The sequence below is a fragment of the Osmerus mordax genome, chromosome 5 (assembly GCF_038355195.1).
Source record: "Osmerus mordax isolate fOsmMor3 chromosome 5, fOsmMor3.pri, whole genome shotgun sequence".
Classification (NCBI taxonomy): Eukaryota; Metazoa; Chordata; class Actinopteri; order Osmeriformes; family Osmeridae; genus Osmerus; species Osmerus mordax.
In genome coordinates this window covers 19,710,312-19,732,834 of record NC_090054.1, presented here as the reverse complement: position 1 = coordinate 19,732,834, position 22,523 = coordinate 19,710,312, and the positions used below count along the sequence as shown (strand labels likewise).

The 22,523-nt window shown below is 45.9% G+C and overlaps 1 protein-coding gene across 1 annotated transcript in view; it reads left to right on the top strand.

Moving 5' to 3' along the window:
* grid1a (glutamate receptor, ionotropic, delta 1a) overlaps positions 1 to 22,284 on the top strand; it is a 141,188-nt gene extending 118,904 nt beyond the window's left edge. Inside the window, exons 6-16 of the mRNA XM_067235734.1 lie at positions 393 to 566; positions 2,074 to 2,235; positions 3,640 to 3,759; positions 10,382 to 10,483; positions 11,778 to 11,975; positions 13,078 to 13,408; positions 15,206 to 15,344; positions 17,368 to 17,563; positions 18,622 to 18,788; positions 19,069 to 19,309; positions 21,850 to 22,284. Of these exons, the coding sequence (XP_067091835.1) occupies positions 393 to 566; positions 2,074 to 2,235; positions 3,640 to 3,759; positions 10,382 to 10,483; positions 11,778 to 11,975; positions 13,078 to 13,408; positions 15,206 to 15,344; positions 17,368 to 17,563; positions 18,622 to 18,788; positions 19,069 to 19,309; positions 21,850 to 22,284 (2,265 nt within the window). The remainder of the gene's footprint in view (positions 1 to 392; positions 567 to 2,073; positions 2,236 to 3,639; positions 3,760 to 10,381; positions 10,484 to 11,777; positions 11,976 to 13,077; positions 13,409 to 15,205; positions 15,345 to 17,367; positions 17,564 to 18,621; positions 18,789 to 19,068; positions 19,310 to 21,849) is intronic.
* The last annotated feature ends 239 nt before the right edge of the window (positions 22,285 to 22,523 follow it).

Here is a 22,523-nt window from a genome sequence, read left to right as displayed (position 1 = left end):
TCTCTCTCTCTCTCCCTCTCTCTACCTCTCTCTCTCTCTCAACCTCTTTCTCAACCTCTCTCTCTCAACCTCTTTCTCAACCTCTCTCTCTGTCTCTGTCTCTCTCTCTCTCTCTCTCTCTCTCTCACTCTCTCAACCTCTCAACCTCTCTCTCAACCTCTTTCTCAACCTCTGTCTCTTTCCCTCTCTCTCTTTCTCTCTTTCTGTCCGTTATATCTTATCCCGGGAGAGAGGGAGAGCAGAGGTGGTGTGCAAAAGCACACACTCTTCACTCCTTTACTTCAGTGCTGCTGCAATCCCCACCTCCAGCAATGAATGTCTCAATACTACTTTATTTGTTGTGTGAATACAACATTGTTTACGATCTTTTCACGTTTTTTGGGTGTGTGTAGGAGGTGAGCGACACAGAGATCCTGGAGATGGTGCACAGCGCTCTGGGCAGGATGACGGTGATCCGCCAGATCTTCCCCATGTGGAAGGACACCAACGTACGCTGTGTGAGGAACAACCACCGCATCTCCTCCCTGCTGTGCGACCCCCAGGAGGGATACCTGCAGTCTCTGGAGGTCGGTGGGACAGAGGGGAGCGTTACCTAAACAACCACACACAAACACACACCGAGGTTAAATACCGGAAGAGAACTCGACAATTTCCTCAAGTCTGATCCAGAATGCGAGAGGGGGCAGGGGGTAGGAAAGGGCCAAATGTTTTCTTGGCTAAATTATAAGCACAGCTTGATAGGATATCAGGTACAATCAAACACAGGACGGCTTCAACCATCACTGCTCTCACCACCTGTTCCTCAGCGCAAACAGTCAATCTGTCTCCGCAAACTCCCGCAGAAACGTTGTCATTCACCCTACACCGCCTCACGGAATGTCACAACGACAATAACTTGTCTGAAGGTCGGGAGGAGAGTGGCGTACCCCTGGGGTCTGTCACCACACCGCCGTCACCTCAGCCCTGTGCCCATCCTCACGCCCGCCCTGCTGATAGCCAGCATGTCCTGCTCCCCTGTCACAGTGATTACCCCAGACTCCTGAAGAGTCATTCCTCATGCCACGGCCTTGTCTCGGGAAATGTTCCAAATATTTATCCAGTGCGCAATGACCGTGATTAGAAGGCTTCTGTATCCTCGTTAGGGCAGATGGTTAGACCATTTGGTGGTTGTGTATGAAGTTCGTTTTTACATAATTTATTTCATGGAGGCTTGAGTGCTGGCTGATGTTCACAACCGTTTAGCGGCAAAAATTATAGGCGCGTCTTTTTCAGATGGAACATTTTGTTATTTTGTAGGAGGGGTACTTGCACTTGTGTCAAGTATAGTTTATGTCTACCAACCACTCGCTATTAATAGAATATCCAATCCATATTAGACGTTGTGAAATGAGGATAAAAGCATAAAGCAATTAAAATTGCTGACAGGCTAGAAAAGTGTTGAATAGAGGAATTGGCAGAACGAGAGGCTTGAAAGCAATCTGAGAGGAAAGTTGGCCTACTGTTCGGTGTTGTCTCCCTCCCATACAGGTAAGATTGAATCCTTTCGTCATTTTATCCTCCAATTCATGTCTACTGATGTCTATGTAATAAACAACAGACATCCAAAGGGAACATCCAGGAAATATCCAGTCATTTGCTCATCCAATCATAAGATGTAAGCAAGATGTAAGCCGTCTACAAATCCAACCTGATTTCCATCCAAAGTTTGAATTGAAAGGGATATTCTTAGAGATCAACTGCCCGAAATGCATCCATTTAAGCATGTCCTTTTCTAATGGATCAACCTGAGGACCAATAGGAAACCAAGCTCCTGATTGTAAAGTGCTGTGGTATTGTAAAGTCTGACAGCGCCCAGCTTGGTGTTGTGGAGTGGTCTCCAGAAGGTCAGGGAGTTGACCGTCTGTCTGTCTGAGCAGAACCTCTCACACTGAGAACTTCAATCCCATCATTCCCCTCTTTCACATCTCCGTTGTCATGACAGGGTTACCGTTATCTCTCCAAGCAGGGACATGTCGCTACTCCTGGCAGAGAGGCTCTTGATGTTCTGTGTTTTGTTTTTGTTTTGCACCCCAGGTGTCAAACCTGTACTTGTACGATAGCGTGCTGATGCTGGCCAACGCGTTCTACAGGAAGCTGGAGGATAGGAAGTGGCACAGCATGGCCAGTCTCAACTGCATGAGGAAGTCCACCAAGCCCTGGAACGGGGGCTGGTCCATGCTGGACACCATCCAGAAGGTACCAGTACCCGCAGTGTTGCCTGGGGACTGAATAAACACATCTTGAGGTTACATAGCGGATGATTGAGGATGAATGTTACTGGTAATGGTCCATGAACGCTGTCGTCCACACTGCTTCTCATCGTCCTCTGCTGTTCTCCTCACTATCACCCCCTCCCCCCGCTGCTGTTCTCCTCACTATCACCCCCTCCCCCCGCTGCTGTTCTCCTCACTATCACCCCCTCCCCCCGCTGCTGTTCTCCTCACTATCACCCCCTCCCCCCGCTGCTGTTCTCCTCACTATCACCCCCTCCCCCCGCTGCTGTTCTCCTCACTATCACCCCCTCCCCCCGCTGCTGTTCTCCTCACCATCAGCCCCCCCCGCTGCTGTTCTCCTCACTATCACCCCCTCCCCCCGCTGCTGTTCTCCTCACTATCACCCCCTCCCCCCGCTGCTGTTCTCCTCACCATCAGCCCCCCCCCCTCCCACCCCCCTCCTCTCTCTCCACCTTGGTAATGGCTCAGGTGCTACTGTACTGAAGGTTATCTAGACTCTCGAACGCAAACCACATACACCCATCGTCAAGCTGTATGGTTTACCGTTAAATGTTTTTCTTATCATTGGCTTACACTGTCTTTGATTATAGAGAGTATTTCTCCATTTCTAATTTATGCATGTTTAAATTATGTAATGTCCTCGTTTTTTTGTGTTTAAACAGTCAGCGTTTCTCAACTGAGTCACAGTGTGATTTCAGTTTTATGTTTGGAAAATAAGAATATACCATACATTTATTTTCAAATCCTCACATTATCATCCTACATTCCCTGGTATCTAAGCTGAATTAATCAGTTCATTGTGTTTCTGACAGACGGTGCACTGGGTAATTAACATAAAACAAAATAAGCTTCAGCACCTATCGTTTTGAGTGTGGGCACAAGCACTTAAAGCTGTGAATCACATGTGACTAATGAACAGAAACATTTTCAGAAAATGTTCATATGAGGGGGAAAATAAAAGAGAGAGAGAGCGAGAGGGCTAGAGAGAACTAGAGAAAGGACAAAAACACAATTCACTCCATTGTGTTTATTGATCTTATTTGACATCACATGTTTGTTAATTCTGTAGGTCATTTACGTGAATCATGACATCATTTCAGTCAGCACAAAAGGTGCGACCATGTTTTGAGTTACAATAGACTTGCACCGGCCACATAGTTATTCAACTTATTCCACAGGAGATTTATGTTGATTAAACTATATTGATTGAGACTGATGTTGGATCTGCGAGAAAGTGGTATTCCAGCCTAAATTATAGGTTGTGTCTAAGTAAAGCTCTTCCTAATGAGAGTGCACTCGCTCTCTTTTCTCTCTCTCTCCCGCTTTCTATCTACTCTGACTCCCTTCTTTCTTGCTGTTGCCATAGGGACGCATCACGGGCCTCACTGGTATGATGGACTTCCGAGCTGAAGGTTCTAATTCTCATGTCCAGTTCGAGATTCTGGGAACAAGCTACAGTGAGACCTTTGGGAAGGACGTCAAGCGGGTCAGTGCATTAGTTTTCTACATGTGCAAGTCCCACTTTGTTCATCATGGTACATTTACATTTATTCATTTAGCATTACATTTAGTCATTTACATTTAGCATTTACATTTAGCATTTAGCAGACGCTTTTATCCAAAGCGACTTCCAAGAGAGAGCTTTACAAAGTGCATAGGTCACTGATCATAACAACAAGATAGCCAAAAAAAACATTGCGAGTAGCCAAAACATGAAGCACACATTGTGAACAACCAAAGTAAGTGCCAAAGGGAAGAACCATAAGAGCATGTAGTTAAACAAGTTACAATTAAACAACATGAACCGCTATAAGTGCAAGTGTACCTGTGGAAAAAAGCAAGCAACAGTAATAAAAACAATATATCACAGCGAGAACAAAAATTTAAAACAGTTACCACTAACCACAAGAGCAACAAGTCTCTAAGCAAGAGTCATTGTGATCCTTGAGGAAACTAACATCGGGTCAAGCGAACCATTCCTAAGTACCGTTGTACTCCCGGAACAAGTGCGTCTTGAGCCTTTTCTTGAAGGTGGAGAGACAGTCAGTATCTCTGGTAATAAAGCGTAATGAGGCCAGGAGGAAGGAAGCCCTCTGCTGGTGGTCCTGTAGTACCTCAGGCTGTTCTCCTCAGCAAATACATGCCATATGTAACATGGGTGGTAAACAGATAGCCTACAGGTGCATTGTACCGCTGTAGTGGCAGTCAGGTGGGAGTCAGGTGGCTGAGCGGTGAGGGAATCGGGCTAGTAATCCAAAGGTTGCCAGTTCGATTCCCGGTCATGCCAACTGACGTTGTGTCCTTGGGCAAGGCACTTCACCCTACTTGCCTCGGGGAGAATGTCCCTGTACTTACTGTAAGTCGCTCTGGATAAGAGCGTCTGCTAAATGACTAAATGTAAATGTAAATGTAGTGGCAAGTTGTCCAGCATAGATTCCTAGTATTAAGGACTGTGAGTAGAATAGAAGTGAGTCTGCGCGTGTGTGTTCGTCTATAGATGCCTGTGTGTGTTTTTCATTGCTGCGTATGTGTGGTACTGTATACAAATGGGGTGAACATTTGTGTAAGTGTATCCTTGTGTACCTAGATATCCTGCGTGAAGGATCGGGTGTTTGTGTTCAGAGGTGACGCTGTTGTGTTTTCTGTCCTGGTTCCGTCAGGGTGTTCCAGCGGAATTAAGAGAAATTGAGTTTTCTAGGAATTTATCTGGAGCAGAGAAAAACCATAAGAACAGTAATGAAGATTTAATCACTACCCAGACTAACTGGAATTATGAAGACGATGCATCATAATACGGCCATTAGCATTAGCTGAGAACACATAGGCACACACACACACACACAGACAAACAGACAGACCCAGCACTCAAATGCAGGCATGTACGTATTGACTGTCACATGTTACCGCTGTCCACTCTCAAAACAAGCATCGGTAGGATCACCAGGACAGAACAGGCACTGATGAGACAAGCAAAGCCCTCATGCTGTTGTTCGTTGGGATCGTAAGTGCCACGGCAAAACCAGCTAGAACACCACATAATGCGTTTATTGTTGTTGTTCATTAATGGGCCTTTGCCAGTCTGCCTACTTCAGGTGTGGCTATTTAAAGGTGAAAAATAGACAGTAGAGTAGAAGCACCTCTCTCCTCTGCAGCTCTTCCTAATGGGTTGTTCAAATGTTGCAGGGGATTGTGGGATTGATGTAGTTATCCGGCATGTCGGCTATCACAAAGGCCGTGGTCTCGCTGCTTCAGGGGAAATAATCATGTCACCGCGCTGGCATGTCACACCCCTGGGCCCCTCCTCCATCTCCATCCTCCACTTTTCAGTTTTTCTTTCTTTCTTTCATCTCCTCTCCCTCTCTTTCCCTCCATCATCGTTTATCTGCATTCTCTCCATTTTCTCCCAGACCTGATGGCTTTCGGATGAAGTGGCTGTTTGGTTAAAGACTAAATGAAGACTGAAATACTGTTTCCTGCTAGTCGCTACAGCTAGTTTGCTCCACCGCACATCTTTCTCAAGTGATACATCTTTTTCTTGTTTTTAGTTTTTTTCCTCCATATGTCAAGTCTGTCTCACTAGAAGATCCAGATGCATTCACATGATCTACATAAAAAGCCAACTTATGTCAATCTTATCATCTCATTATGTGGAAGCAGTTCCAGTACCTCCTTTAGGGGTTGTAGAGAAAACCTACGTGAGACAGAAACAATTTAGTCTCAAAACCACAAAAATGATGTTGTTTTAGGTGGAGGATTGCACCACAGGAACAAGTAGTTCTCAGATCTGAGAGTGTAGGAGGTCTAACTCCACAGACATATTCCTGCCTGCACCTTCGACTCTTCAGCTCCAACAGGAGAGGACGCTGTCTTTACCGCTCGTTTGAAGTTCTTCTAAATAGTTTATTGAACAGATTGTTTAGCAAGCTACTGTGTGTGGGAGGCAACCATCTCTTGGTGGTATTGTAGGACCAGGATACTCACTTAAATAAATTAAACGTTAAAAAGATAGAGGTGTAAGTATTTCTAGGTATTGTAACTGAGAACTTCCAATCTCAACACCCCACATGATCTCTGGGATTGAATCATCACAGGGAGATCATCTCCCTCTCTGTTTCTATGTGTTCCTCATCCCCACCATTATCTCTCCCTCATCCCCTCCTTCATCCCCCCCCCCCCCCCCCTCATCCTCCCCTCATTCCCCTTTCCATCTGACAGGGAGACCAAAATGAAACACAGTTGCACTGGTCTGTCTGCCTGCCTGTCTCTCTGTCTCCATCTGTGTTCTAGTAGATGCGATAAGACCCCAGCAGCCAGGAGCTGGCTGTTGTGTCTCAATCCTAATGGTAAGCTTATTTATCGTTGTGCTCCAGAGTGCACAGATTAGATCTAGGGCTCAGAACCATCATGTCCTTAAGAAGAATGCAGGATGGATGGTTACGGAGGAAAATCAGGCTCAACAAATCTCCTGAAATGTACACATCCTCAACACACACGCAGACACACACACACACAGCCATGAATACACACAAACATCTTTGTGCATGTAGACATTTGTGAGGTACAGTGTTCTGGTTGGTATGGAGATTGGAAAGACGATGGGCTTGTCTGCGTGTGCACATCAGACTGCTGATGACGTCTGTAAATTGCGGAGAAAAATTGCTTCAATGAGGGACTTTCAATCATATAGGAATTTTGGAAAGGGAACTTGAACATAACAATTGGGATCCATATGCATATTTCGTCCTTCACGTTTGTGCAGTTTATGTTGTGAGAAAGCTACTGCAGTGTTTCATCTCAGACTCATGAATGTACTGAAGCTGTATAACTGAATGCTTTAACGATGCATTTTCTGGGGGGGTTGTGACGCATATTGTTACTAAATGTATCCTACTTCCAAAAGGGTCTCGGCTTGCGTCCCAGTGTGCCAGCGAGCTTTGTGCAATAGATGAGGGAGTCAGTTGGCTGAGCGGTGAGGGAGTCGGGCTAGTAATCCGAAGGTCGCCAGTTCGATTCTCGGTCATGCCAACTGACGTTGTGTTCTTGGACAAGGCACTTCACCCTACTTGCCTCGGGGGAATGTCCCTGTACTTACTGTAAGTCGCTCTGGATAAGAGCGTCTGCTAAATGACTAAAATGAAATGAAATGAAAAGAAAGTCGTCTGCCTCCTGTAGAAAGGTGTGATTAGGTCCTGTGTTTATGAGTATTAGACAACCAGCTGATTGGAGAGAGTTTAACAAATATTTCAAATGACCAGTTCAGACATAGAGCAGTACTAGCAAAGTCTCTCAGGCATGAAGGTCAGAGGACAGAATTTATTGTCGAAAGGGAAAAACAGCGATAACATGCAGACATCTGGTGTTTGTTATTCAATCCGGCAGATACAACATCATAGATCATTGCCTGTTATTATAACATAATACACGTTACAGCAGAAACACATATACACAAATGATAAGTCAGAATAGATGAACATATATTAAATGAATGACAATCTACTGATTGTGATTAACATAATCGCTAAAGCAATCCCAGATTTCTCCCACAGAGGCCAACAAACAGACATGTTCTGTCTCTTTTAAACTAGTGTAACTAACATACACATTTGATTAACTTTTTGTGGAAAGTGGGTCATTGATCATTATGATCTTGAAATAATAATGAAGATAGGATTAAAACACCTCAGGGCTTTGGCAGATAAACATCAAGACAAAAACTCAAACAACTCATACATAATAGTATGAACATTCATTGGTTAAATTATTAACATCCCTGATTATTAGTCAGTTTAAAGATTGAATTTAATGTTGTTTTCTTTAGACCTACTCTTTGTTGTACTGTATGTTTTCTGTTTGCAACGATATGTTATACGATATCTTAAGAACTGTTAATTCCGCAATTTCTTTTTGCACAACGGAATTATATTTTTTCTCCATGATAACCTTGAGCGCAGGTACACATGCAGCAAGCAGATCCTTGCTTTTACAGTCAACAAGGACGGAGTGCAGTATTCTCTTTTCTCCTCTTTCCTGCTCGTATTTTTTTCCAATAGCAAACCCCAACAAAGCTCAATTCAAGGAAAGGGGGGGGGGGGGGGGTTGGGAGGGAGGGAGGGAGGGAGGGAGGGAGGGAGGGAGGGAAGGAGGGAGGGAGGGAGGGAGGGAGGGAGAGAGAGAACTTTCAATATTTCATAAAGCTATCAGCCTTCAAAGTTCAGTACAGGCCTGTGATGAAATCATCAAGTCTTAAAATAACTCTTGAAACTTTGGTTCAGGCATTTGATCTCCAATCCCTCTTTCTTGATCACCTGCCTTTAAAGTCACAAGTCTATCATTGTGTCCATCATTGAACATAAGCAGCCATGGACTTCAAATCAGACCTTGAGATTTCAACTCCTTTGAAAGACGCCATGGTTCTTGCATGGCTCAAGCATGGCGTTTACTATTGTCTCTGGTCCACGATGCATAAATATTAAATACTAATATTATAGTCTGTCTCTGGGGGGGGGGTACCCAGGCAGAGGGTCTTTCTCTGTGGATGGGGTACCCCGGTAGAGGGTCTGTCTCTGGGGATGGGGTACCCAGGCAGAGGGTCTTTCTCTGTGGATGGGGTACCCAGGTAGAGGGTCTGACTCTGGGGATGGGGTACCCAGGTAGAGGGTCTGTCTCTGGGGATGGGGTACCCAGGTAGAGGGTCTGTCTCTGGGGATGGGGTACCCAGGTAGAGGGTCTGACTCTGGGGATGGGGTACCCAGGTAGAGGGTCTGTCTCTGGGGATGGGGTACCCAGGTAGAGGGTCTGTCTCTGGGGATGGGGTACCCAGGTAGAGGGTCTGTCTCTGGGGATGGGGTACCCAGGTAGAGGGTCTGTCTCTGGGGATGGGGTACCCAGGTAGAGGGTCTGTCTCTGGGGGTGCTGCTCTGTAACCTGAGCGGTCTGCTGCCCAGCCCCAGGCTAGTCCTCTCATCCTGTCACCCCGTTCTCCAGCCTGCGCCCAAAGATGTGTCACTTATTTCATATTCTTTGTCCTGCTAGAAGCTGTGATTAAGAATTTAACACAAAGGAGAGGGGAAAAAAAGACGTGTTCACTTCACAAGTCATGCAGGATGGAGGGAGGATGTGCAGATGATTTTGATGATGTTTGACATGATGGGTTTCATTAAGGTGCTTCAAAATGTCCTTGTATATATCTAACTCTGCCTAGCAAGTCAGTGACCCTTAGGTTAGTTAGAGGGTTAGGACTGTGTCTGTGGGAGAGCACTGTCTCCCATGGTAAGTGAAGGTGCATCAGGTATTAAGATGGTGTTTTGTCTGTGAAGTTTCCATCTCTGTCTCTCACGTTTGTTTTGCAGCATGGTTTCATGCTGTAGTCTTTGCAGGAGCGTCTTCAATGTTACTTCAGTGTCAATGTCTACATCTGGGTCATCAGCATCACTGCCAGCACCACCCTTATCCTCATCATCTACTCCTCCTTCATCCTCATCATCCTCCTCCCCATCATCTTTAGTGGTCACCAACGTCAAGGTATCAGGTTTTTTCTAGATTATAGGAGAGCAGGCATTTCGCTGGGCAGTGCTCATGTCAGGTTTTAACCCTCATAGAGGGGAGGCAAGCATGGAATGGTAACGACATGCCATGTTTCTACACGTTTACAATCTTTCGTGTGTGTGAGATGACACTGCACAGAAAGAGAGAGAGGGGATTGGCTGAAAGACCCTAGCTCTGATCTGCAGGGCTGCACTTGTTGCCTTGGCGACAAGCTCATAGGTTTGCTCGGACAGTGTCGCTATCTGTGCCAGAAACACTGATTAGATTAGTCAAGCCCTTTATGTCTCCACTGAATATAATTGATTGTTTAATTGCATCGTCGTTATGTGTCGACGAGCTATGTGCCCTGTCCATGTTGCTAACCCTTTTTCTCTCTGTGTCTCTCTCTCTTCCTCTTGCCATTGCTCTCCATCTCTCTCGCCATCTATCTCTCTTTTGCCATCTCTCTCTCTGTCTCTTACCCTCTGTCTCTGTCTCTCTGTTTCTCTGTCTCTCTCTGTGTCTTTCTCTCTCTCTCTCTCTCTCTCTCTCTCTCTCTCTCTCTCTCTCTCTCTGTCTCTCAGCTAGCAACTTGGGATTCCAGTCGTGGTTTGAATGGGAGTCTGAAGGAGAGCCGAATAGAGAGTGGGATGCAGGGAGTGACACTAAAGGTGGTGACATTACTGGTAAGCTGAGCACACACACATTATGTCAAGCACAAGTCACACTAACCTGCCATCCTCACCATGGCACCTGACCACTTGAAATCAACTCATCAGCCTCAAAGCAGTTCAGGTTTAACATTTGATTATTCGTAGCTAGCTTGGCCAACTCTGCACTTAAGGTCCTTGTCAGTCCAGAAAGGCTTCTTTTTATATATATTTCTGGCACTGTAGTCTGATAGTCATTATTAGTTAAACAAATGTTAGCAAATGTCACAGTGGTCTCCCCTTCCAGAGCAGTATGCTACATCTCTTCATGCCTAGTGACCGCATGATTGGTGTCAGGCCGTATTCCTTTTAATAGGTAGATAATACGCTCTCCAGAGGCAGCTGTGATTGCTGGGCAGCAGTGAGTGGATGGGGCCTGATGAATGGAGATAAACCACAGGGTGACAATCACCTTCTGGGGAATCTGGGCCTGCTAATCCAGCACCCTTTGCCTGGTTACTGTGGCTCATTTTGTTCTAGAACATCATTACTCAGGTCCACCTCTCCATCTCACTCTGTGAATCTTCAACAACCGGTAGACTAGACAGGAAATCCAAGATTATATTTCAACTCTTTCTTGACTGCTGGTCCAGAAGCTTCCATTCTGCTCTCAACCTCTTCACACAAGATTTACCTGCGCCATATTTATTCACATAAGTTCTGCCTGGCTCCTCTTTTGGCAGCGCCATTTCATCAAGTCATTTTTCCCCCCCCGACCAACCCTGCAGCCTCCCATTCAAGTCTTTTCTTTCCCTCCCATTCCATTCTGCCTTGACATTTCCTACCCATAAAGAAGAGCCATTGGATTGCTGCAGTAAATTTAGAGGGGTAATTTCTATCTGATGAAGTGTCATGGCAGCCCGTGTTACAGGTCAACAGCCAGTCTGGAAACTCTTTATGAAGATGAAGTTTGACTTCTACACTGCAGCTGCTCTTCATAAAGATGTCACCTAAGTTCTAAACATGACAGAATGCCTGCCTGGGAGTGTCAGTTGGATTGCAACTGGATCACAAAGCGCTGTGACGAATGATTCGTGATTAGATTCTAGGTTAGATCTTCTCCCATTACAGGCCCGTTTCCCTGATGCGGAATAAACATAGTCCCCAGGGTTTGTATTATAAATCATATCAAAGATAGCTCAACTACTGCAACAGTTTGTTTGGAACAGAGCTGCAGTGCACCGTCTGCAAGTCTTGGTAATTATAAATATTTTGTTTGCAAAGCTGAACACGTGGACCCACAGGAGTTGTTATTTTGCATGTTTTTCAGGAGGAACCCTTTGTCATGGTAGCAGAAAACATCCTTGGACAGCCCAAGAGATACAAAGGCTTTTCCATCGATGTCCTGGACGCTCTTGCCAAGATTCTGGGCTTCAAGTACGACATCTACCAAGTAGCCGACTCCAAGTACGGGACTCCTCTCCCTAACGGCTCCTGGAACGGGATGATAGGAGAGCTCATCAGCAAGGTACGTCCGTTACGCACCTTGTTCCCTCGCAGCGTGGCCATTGCCCATAATAACATCAAAGTAGGGCTCTTTTTGACTCGTCAGGTGGCCTGTTGTGATTTGTAGGGGTTTGGGCAGGCTGATGCTAACTCTTGGAATTAAGTAAAAGGTTTTGATTGGCGTTGATTAGTTAGTTTTATGGGAGGACCTTCATCTTTGTACTTGTTCGTTCCTGTAGTTTACAATATGGGAGCTGGCTGTGTCGAACATCACCTAACGCCATGAGATCTCATTGTAACTACACTTAATCACAGAGGGGTTGCTACTTGACACAGTTACTCCACATCCTTGATGAGGGCATTTTGCAAGAGAGTATGGTTAGCTCACCATTGTAAGTAAGTAAGTAAGTAAGACTTTATTTATATAGCACATTTCATACAAGAATACAGATTCATACAGAATTTTGAATGAGCTGTAGTCTTTCAGTGGTTTTCTTGGGAAGACCAGTGAAAAGTGCGTTACAGTAGTCCAGCCGGCTGGATATAAAAGCATGAATTAACTTCTCTGCATCATTTTGGTTTAAGAATGGTCGTACCTTTGCTATATTCCTCAGGTGAAAGAAAGCTGTTTTGGTCACTTTATTAATGTGAGAGTTGAAATTCAAATGTGAGAGTTGAAATTCAATTGTGTCTTAAGTTCTCTTCAGCATTAGGTAGTTCAATATATCTCAGATCTAATTTATACTGATTTGGTTTAGTGGTCTCCCTGCTTCAGCAGAAATGATCAGCTACTTTAGCACGTCATTCTTTACCTCTTCAAGTTTGAGGAAAATAACTGAAGCAACAGTTGAAGTTTCAAAGGGAGTGGGTAGATAGTTCAGTTCAGGGGGAATGTGACTGACAGTATGCACCAGTATGCACCTCCGCACTGCCAACATTTGATTTCAGTCTTGCCTGTACACAAATGAGTCAGGGAGGCACCAGGGAGTTTGTAAACGGTTTCTTATCACAACCATATAGGAATACTGCTTAACTGTAAATGATCCTCAAATCCCCAGTTATGTAGTGTTTCTTTACAGACCTGATTCAACCCAACGTCTGTCTTAATGTCCGTCTCTTCACAGAGGGCAGACGTGGCCCTTTCTGCCATCACCATCACCCCAGAGAGGGAGAAGGTGGTGGACTTCAGCAAGCGCTACCTGGACTACTCCGTGGGGATCCTCATGAGGAAGTCGGAGGAGAAGATCAACATCTTCTCCCTCCTGGCGCCGTTCGACCTGGCCGTGTGGGCGTGCATCGCCGCGGCCATCCCCGTGGTCGGCGTCATGATCTTCCTGCTCCGACGAATCCAGTCCGTTCGTTCCCAGAATCCTCCAGGAGCTCATCAGGTCCCCTCTGCCGCCACGTCGCTCCAGAGCGCCATCTGGATTGTGTACGGCGCGTTCGTGCAGCAAGGTGAGATGTCTAACACGGAGCCTGGAGAGTCAGGAGAGGGGCCACACTTGCTGGAGCTGCCCAGAAGCTCGTCTGGTTCAAGGAAACGACCGGGAGATATAAGGAGAAAAATAGAGTCCATCATTGTATGGGTCTATTATATGTTGGACAGGTGGGAAGGACACAAGCTCTTAGATAAACCCACACTTGTCAAAAATGTCATCAATCAAAAGGGAAAGTTGACAGTTAAATGTGACCTTTGTTACAGTGTACTTTTTTGCGGTGGTGCCGCTAGCCCGAGGTGGCTGTATCGCACTGCAGTACTGCATCCAGATGGATAGATACAGTACTATGATAGATGGGAGGACAGAGCGACTGTAATAGAGAAGCATGTCTCTGATGTCCCTGTGAATGTTCCACTCGGTGGCCTGGTGATGTCATCTCGTTCACAGAACCCAGTGAGGCCGTTTTTAAAGGTGCCTTTGACTGAGCAAAATATGAAGTCTTTGAGTTTGGTGAAGATCCAGGTCTCTCAGATGTGGATAAATGACTACTTCAGTAGTCTCAACCTTCAGTAGCATCTATCAAAGTCTGGCACGCTGCCCACTTGCCTTTTTAAGCTCAACACTGTATTTCAGGAAAGCTTTTTTCTCCCTTGTTTCAGATGTTGCCCTGGTTTTCTCAAGGGCAGTGTATTTTATCATCAGTTTGGTACATGGATATGTGATTTGGTACATTGGTACTCTTTTCAGAGAGTTACAAACTCACACTCTCCCTCTAATTGAAACCTTAAGACCCCCTTCACTCAAAATTCTTACTTATGTTGATGTCCCCAGCCATGTATGACTGAATCTCTCTCATGGTTCCTCCAACCAGGTTGTGCACTGCAAATCTCTCTCAAATGTTTCAATGAGGGGAAAAAGGGTTGATGTGCTTCCAGCCTCTTTCTAGAGTAGTTTGTATTTTCTTTATTTATACATATATAAGGGGCGGAAACCATGTTAAACAAGATGTTAATCATAGCAGAGCATTTTTACTCACTTAAAATAATGACTCTAGGAGAACTTGACGTTCAGTGCAATCATGCACTGATTCAGTCCAGGGAGACCGGGTTAGTAGAAGGCTTCAGCCAATCAGGGGCATTTACTTCTTTAGGACTTCCTGGAATAGAGCAGAACCAGCAGCATGGTTGACCTCCTTGAGATGGGGTCAGGCTCCCCCGCAGCCTGAGGTACTTCCTCCCTCACGGCCACCCTCCTCGGCCCTTTCGATCGACTCGAGCGTGTGTGTCAGAAAAACAACCGAGGCACCCTCTCCATTGTTTTTAGTTTCAGCTGGCTGTCCTAGGGTGCAGCATCGATCCTGACCCTCGGACACGGACACGTGTTTCATCTCTCATTTCACGCTCCGTCTCCGATTACACTGACAACCTTCAACTATTTTCAAACGTAAAATCTTTATTGACGTCTCTCCTAATCTTGTGTCTCCTTGGGTTGCATGTACGGTAGGAAGAGAACCTGCTCTGCTGTAGATGCTGTTGTCAGCATGTCTTAGTGAGCACGTGGGTGTGTTTGTGAGTGTGTTATTTGACAACCTGTGTGTGTGTGTGCGTGAGTGAGTGTGTGGTTGTGAGTGTGTTATCTGATAACCTGTGTGTGTGTGTCTGTGTGTGTGGTTGTGTGTGTGTTATCTGACGACCTGTGTGTGTGTGTGTCTGTGTGTGTGGTTGTGTGTGTGTTATCTGACGACCTGTGTGTGTGTGTGTCTGTGTGTGTGGTTGTGTGTGTGTTATCTGACGACCTGTGTGTGTCCTCCTAGGTGGTGACTCCATCTTGGGCTCGGTGGCGTTGCGGATCGTCATGGGCAGTTGGTGGCTCTTCACTCTGATAGTGTGTTCCTCCTACACAGCCAACCTGGCAGCCTACCTCACTGTCTCCCGCATGGACAGCACCGTACGGTACGGCTCCCAGTCCCTCAGCACGTGCTCCTCTTCATCAGGCCTAGCGCCCGCTGGGTACAGTGAACTGAGGGGGGACACAGTATATTGGTGCGACACACACACATCACACACTTGCGCACACATCACACGCGCACACAGGCACGAATTGTGTGGTTCCTGACCCAGTCCTTAACAAGATGGCTCCTCTCAGTCCAAATGTTATTTGTCTGTAAATCCAATTTGGCACTCTCTCCCCCTGAAGGGCGTGTGAAGGGTTTTTTGATTGCATTGGGCCTCACTGACGTTGAGCAAATAGCGCATGTGGACTCGTGGCTGATAGGAGAGAATTCTAACCAGCACCTGGAATCGGTACCTTCTGCTGGTTCCGAAAGTTCAGCTTCTCTGGCGAAAAAGGATCCCGAGAAAATGATCCCTTTCTAAAATGTAGACATCAGAAAAAAAGCTGTCAAGAGAAAATTCGAAACAATTTGTCTTTAAGTACCTCATGCTTGAGGGCATCGTACATTCGAAATAGTTTGTGCTGTGTGTGCGCACGCGTGTGTGTATGTATGTGGTTGAGGGTGTGTGGGAAAGAGGGTGTATGTGCAGAACATGTTTGAAGTATAAACATCGTCTCACTATGTTAAACATGCTTAATCTCTGTTCTATTAGGGTGCAGCTTAATGGTCCACCATCTGGTAAAGAGGTTGGATGACATGACTTCAGATTCCAACATCAGATTTCCCTCTTTCGAAAAAAGCAATCTGGGTGTCCTCACGTTCAAATACTAATTAACCATGTGTGGAATTGGCCATCACTCTGCATGTGTGTGTGTGTGTGTATGAGTAGTCTCAACATTCTGTCGATAGTAAGATGAACAACATCAATGGTGACTTTAGTTCTAAACTGTTGCCTTCTCCTCTGAATGTACACAGTCATCTTCATGCTGATGTACTGCAAGCCCCTGCTTTGTGGATGAATATCACATCTATAGAAGCACACACACTGCACACAGAAACAATACTCTTTACTTACACTCCGGAGGCTAAATTAAATAGAAATGGCCCACAAAGGCATGCAGCTTGAATGACTTCCCAATAGATCTGTCTGAGGAGGAGGAGATGAGACAAACCGACCTCCATTTTCTGACGGCCTCCCTAGATAGGATGCTAATTAAATGGATGGATTATCCTAATGTTATCTCAAGATGCGCCATTTTGATTCTCAGACTTTTAGGTAATTGGAGGGAGACACAATTTGATATCCTTATTGGAGCTAACACGATTGAACGTTTCAGTGTTTTGTTATGGTATAGCAGTTTGATAATGCAAAACGTGTTATTCAAATGACCTCATCTTATTTCAGCAAATGCAAATGGCAGCTAAGCGAAATCACTGGAACATACATTTAATACAGAATAATTCCTGAACAAAAGGTGAAAGAAAAATATAATAATATATATTATTAAGGGGAATTGTAATGCTAGTAAGGACACACCATACAACCACAGTTAGTAGGTGGTTACGTTTTAGTGTCTTGTGGGTTCAGTAGGTTAACCTGTGACTTTTCACCAGGTGTTCATTATCAGTGTTGATGGGGCCTGACTTAAGTGGCCTTAGGGTCGGTCAATACTCCGCAAGGTTCTTGAATGTTCTGTGTCTGTGATTGGAAGGAAAGAATTTATAACTATGCAATACCCGACAGCTGAAATGGAAGAGGCAAACATTGCCTCTTCCATTTCAGGAAGATCAATACTCTTAATAAGGTGCCGTGGGCATCATTTATACTACACAACTGAATTCCAATCTCTGCAAACATCTATCAAAACTTCCATTTTAACCCAACCCAGCACAGTATACTCACACAAAGACATAAAGGCAGCAATGTCATTTTATCAGTCGTTAATTTACAACGAAAAAATAAAAAACCTTCTCTCTATCACCCTCTCTTTGTCTACCTCTCTGTGTCCGCCTGTCTCCATCCCCCACCCCCCTTTCTCTTTCTCTCGGTCTCTCTCATCCATCGCTTGTCTCCCCCCCAGGTCGTTCCAGGACCTGTCCAAGCAGATGGATCTGGTGTACGGGACGGTGCGAGACTCCGCCGTGTACGAGTTCTTCCGAGCTAAAGGCACCAACCCCCTGGAGCAGGACAGCACGTTCGCAGAACTCTGGAGAACCATCAACAAGAACCACGGCCACGAGCACTCGGTCTCCAGCCCCTCAGAGGGCATCCAGAAGGTGAGGGAGGTCACCCAGGGCCACCAACAGTGTGTTAGCCCAGTACGATAAAGCCAAGGCAGCGTCAGTCAGGGTAGAACACTGTTTACGGTGGTGTTCTCGGGGGAATGGAAATGCTCCTGATATCCTCGGATGGTAGCTTCTTGAAAATTAACTCATTTAAATAGGTGAACGTTTACTAATTCCATCTTTTTACAATAAATAAAATTGTCCAGAGAACGCAGAGTCCAGCCAGAAGCAATTACTTATCCTGAATTAGCAAGGGAACGTGGTGGAGGAAATGAAATTGTTAATCTATGTAACTGTGTTTTTTAATTGTGCTTGATTACTAGAACCTAAATGTGCCTCTGAAATGAATATTTTATACACACACAAACCGGTCTGATAGCTCACCCAATAATTAAACTATTACAGACAGCAGAGTCTTGATGCACACACATCATTAAACCTGAGGAATATTTGAGCAGCTGACTGAATTTAGAATGAATATTGTGCGGATACTGGATCTTTATTTACATGTAATATAGTCATTGTTGTTGGTAGTAGTGAATACGAGACCTGATTCTGAGTCTTATGGCCACTTTCAAGTGTCGACCCGTGTGTTTGCAAATGATAGAAAGTGAAAATAGATGATTCAGTATAACATAACACCTTCACCCTGGCTGAAGAGACCTTTTCCATGTTTGGTTTACGTAGGAGACAAAGCAACATGAACATCAAGGCCTTGTGCAGTTAGGTACTTGACTGTTCAGCTTTTCACTGTGACAACTTTGCAGGAATATCACAAACTGCCAATGTCACCTTGAAATAGCTGGGTCCTCAGAATAGTGGCAGGATCAGAGAAGCTAACCGCACGGTCTGTCAGCAGGATGTGGTTGTGAAAGACAATTCCATCAGAAAACAAGTCTTTCAGAACGACCCTTTTGATCGCAGCCGAGTGTAAATGCACAACCCCTATCCAATCCCCTTTTTTCAAAATTGTTACTCTCAACCAAACCCATAGATTGGTACCACTCCCTATCATCATCCCTGTGTCTTCTGTTCTCTGGTGTGCTCAGACAAAGAGAGGCTCCTATGCCTTCCTGTGGGACATGGCTGTGGTGGAGTACGCCGCCCTGACGGACGACGACTGCACTCTGACCGTGACGGGCAACAGCATGAGCAGCAGGGGCTACGGCATAGCCCTGCAGCACGGCAGCCCCTACAGAGACCTCTTCTCCCAGAAGTGAGTCTCCTTCCCTGGAGCACACAGAGCTAGACCCACGATCTGCTGTGTGTGTGTGTGTGGTCTTGTTTAACTACCCGTGTGGGGACCAGAAGCTATTTCGAGGGGGGTTTGGTGAAATGTGAAATGTTGGTCTTCACTAAGATTGTAAAACAGACCTCTGTGTGCACATTTGTTTAGTGTCATGTGTCAGAGCTCATTCATAGAACCACTCTCCCCTTCCATTCTCAATCTCTCTTTCTCCGTCTCTCTCTCTCTCTCTCTCCTTCTCTCTTTTCAGAATCCTGGAGCTGCAGGAGAAAGGCGACCTGGACATCCTCAAACAAAAGTGGTGGCCCAGAAAGGGGCGCTGTGACCTGGACAGCCATGCGGAGGCCCAGCCAGAGGGAAGGGCCCTGAGGCTGCACAGTTTTGCGGGAGTCTTCTGCATCCTGGCCGCGGGCCTGCTCCTCGCCTGCCTTGTGGCCGCCCTGGAGACTTGGTGGAACAGCAACCGCTGCCGGCGAGAACAGCCCAAAGAGGTGACCGAGAGCGCAGGGCCAACCCAGGCCCAGCCCCAGCCCCGAGCTCTGGCCTCGGTTCCTCCACGGCCCCTACCCCGGCCCAGACCCAGACCCCCTGGGCCCCCGGTCCTGCCCAGAGATGCCACACTCTACTTTATGGATCCAGGCTCTGACGCCAGCCCTGATTTAGTAGAGCTGCAGTACACCCAGTTATAGGTGTGCCCCCTGACCGGTCGAATAACCTCATGTGATCTCTTTCATTTCTTCTCATTTCTTGGGAGAGGAGTTGTGTCGTGTTGTAGTGGAGTTTTACAAGAGGCATTTCTTCTCGCTGGATAGTTTGTGTTTGAACAGCATCTGAGGGATTTGTAGAAATTGCATCGAAGCAATGCAATCAAATGTTGCTTGTTTTTTTGGGTGGAGGAAAAAGCAAGAATTATCATTATCGTTACTGATGATAACAATGAGAACTACAGCACCAATGATGACAGCAATCATTATAGCCAGACTGATAATCCAAGAAAAATTGCACTTCTGAGCAAATGTTTGCCTCAATTGCGCAATAGGCTCTCTTTAGCTCAATCCATTCAAGTCTTAATGCTTGAGAGCACAGACCATCCGGGTGCTAGGAGCCCTGCATGCATGTGACGCCCAGAGATCTAAAGCTTGACATGGATCCCTAAACTAAAGTGTGAGCACAGCAGATGCTAGTCTTGACCCGTCACCTCTGAATATATAGGTCGAACCTGCAATAAGAGTGTTGCCTGGGGGGCTGAAGGTAACTGGACATTCACACACGCAGCTCAAAAAGGCATAGACTTGTCAACACAGTTTATGTGTAACTGAGTTGCGTGTGTGGATTCGATGTGAGGATTTAGCGCTTATTTTTTAAGTAGCTCTCTCGCAGTAATGGCCACATAACTTAGTGTCATATTACTGATTATGTATTTGATTGTGTGAAGTGTTTGCTTTAAACACCCTATAAAATGACATGCTTGGTCGTAAATGTTTGGCTGATTGTCGTAAACTGCCGTGACCTTCTATGTTTTCTCAGCTTTATGATAGCCACAGTCTCAAAGTGTGTCGGCATGACGACGGACACTTCCAAGTCAAGTCTTATCTATCCCATAACCCCCTTGGCAGTTCCACCGAGTGACGTCTTATTGCAATTATATGTCAATGTCCGGATGCTCACGGCCGTCTTGGTTATGTATGGTTCTCTGTGATCTTATGCAGGTCACTAAGGATTACAATCTGGAAAGAGTTTCTGGTCCATTGACATATAATGAGATAACAAGTGCTTCACCAGAAGGCAGGCGGGACTTATGGACAGACAGAGAGAGACACTGGGAGGAGACAGAGGCTTTTGATACAGGTCAGGAGAGACCTGAGACCCTGGATGGGGATTGGCTGATAGAGGGGGGTGGGGCATGAGTTTGGGTTTTTTTGGGGGGGGGGAGTAGACAGTGATTGCTCATCTCATCTTATGGTCTCTCCTGTTGTTTCGCTTTTTGTCCGTTTAATATGATTTCTAAAGTCATTGATGCATGAGTGAGTGTGTGTGTGTGTGGGGGGGGGGGGGGGGGGGAAGACAAGACAAGGAACAGTCGAGAGGCTAATGATGCTTCAATGAACCACAGGGAGCCGTGTAATTGATCTCCACACATCTATAGTAAACAATCATTGAGATTTTTCGTTTTTTTCTTGCCTGTTCCTTCTCTTCCTGTAAATGTGGGCCCTTAAAACACCAGTTTTCGATGAGAGATCTGAGAATATTGGATCTGTTTTAATGAACCGATATGATATCAACCTTTCGGGGTCGTTAATGACAGAGACCTCAAGAGCAGCAGTTCTCCGTGCCTTCTTCCTCCAACGATTTCTCCATTGTTGTGTTTTGCCTTTGTTGTTCCTTCATAGCTTGCATCGTCTCATAAAGTGTCACGTCAACGCTGTGTGCACGTCTGAAACGCAGGTTCTTCATGCTGTAGACAGTGGTAGCAGCAGCTATGCATAGACGTAGATGTACTTCTGGACTATGTACAGAAAGGTCGTTGGGCACTTTCTACTGAATGAAGAAACGTTGTACTTGTGTCATGGTTCTTTTCAGAGGCATTGTTTCTGTTAAATCTTATGTTTTCAGACAGTGTTTCAGTCATGTTTCCATTTGTATTTGGGCTTTGTTGTTCAATCAGAAAACAAAAGTGACACTTAACAGTGTTTATTACCGCTGTGGTGGATTTTCCATTGATCCAGCTGAAACACATTGCTAAGTGGACTGCTTTGCATGATATCAAACTCTACATTGAAATTATTGCTCAATACAGACTTTTATCTTTCTGTCTATTTCTGTCTGTCTCTCTTTCTCTCTTTAACTCTTTGGTCATCTTTCTTTCTCTTCTCTATTTCTATGAATTATTTTCTGCCACCTCCCTACTCTTCCCTGTTTCGGACTTTTATTATTCTCTTTCGTTCTCTCACTCTGTATCTTTCTCTCTCGTTCTCTCACTCTATATCTTTCTCTCTCGCTGTCTCTCGTTCCTCTCTCTCCCTTTTCCCAGGACAAAGAGGTGAATCTGGAGCAGGTCCACCAGCGTTTGAACAGCCTGCTGGACGAGGACCTGGCTCACAAGCAGCTGCCAGGCCAGTCTATCGAGATCTCTGCCCTGGACATCGGCAACATCCAGCCCAGCCAGTCCCTGGAAGGCCTGTCTGTGCGGGACTACCCAGGCCACAGGGGGGCGCCACTCTCTGTGACCACCTTCCTCCAGGAGGGTCGTGGGGCAGGAAGGACTCTCGGCGCGGCCGGTGGCAGGACCCTCCCCCTGCCCCTCAGCAGTGCCACCATGCCCTCTATCCGCTGCAAACACCGAGCCCCCAACGGGGGGCTCTTCCGCCAGAGCCCCCTCAAAACCCCCATGCCACTGTCCTACCACTCAGTGTCAGGAGGACACATCACAGAAGCCATTGAGCCGGGTCACGGGACGTCCATCTGAGCCGGGGGGGGGGGGGGGGGGGTCACAGACACTACAGCTGCCCGGGGGGGCGCTGCACCTTGGGGGCGGGGGAGGATATCATGAGTGACAAGAGGATACTTTTTAATACTGCACCTGTGTGGAATTGCAGGGAGAATACGAGAAATGAAAGACTTTTGTGTACATATTTGTAAGTATTGAGAGACAGAAGTAAGGTAAAAAAAAAACTAAGAAGTGTATTTTGAATATTCTCATAAGTT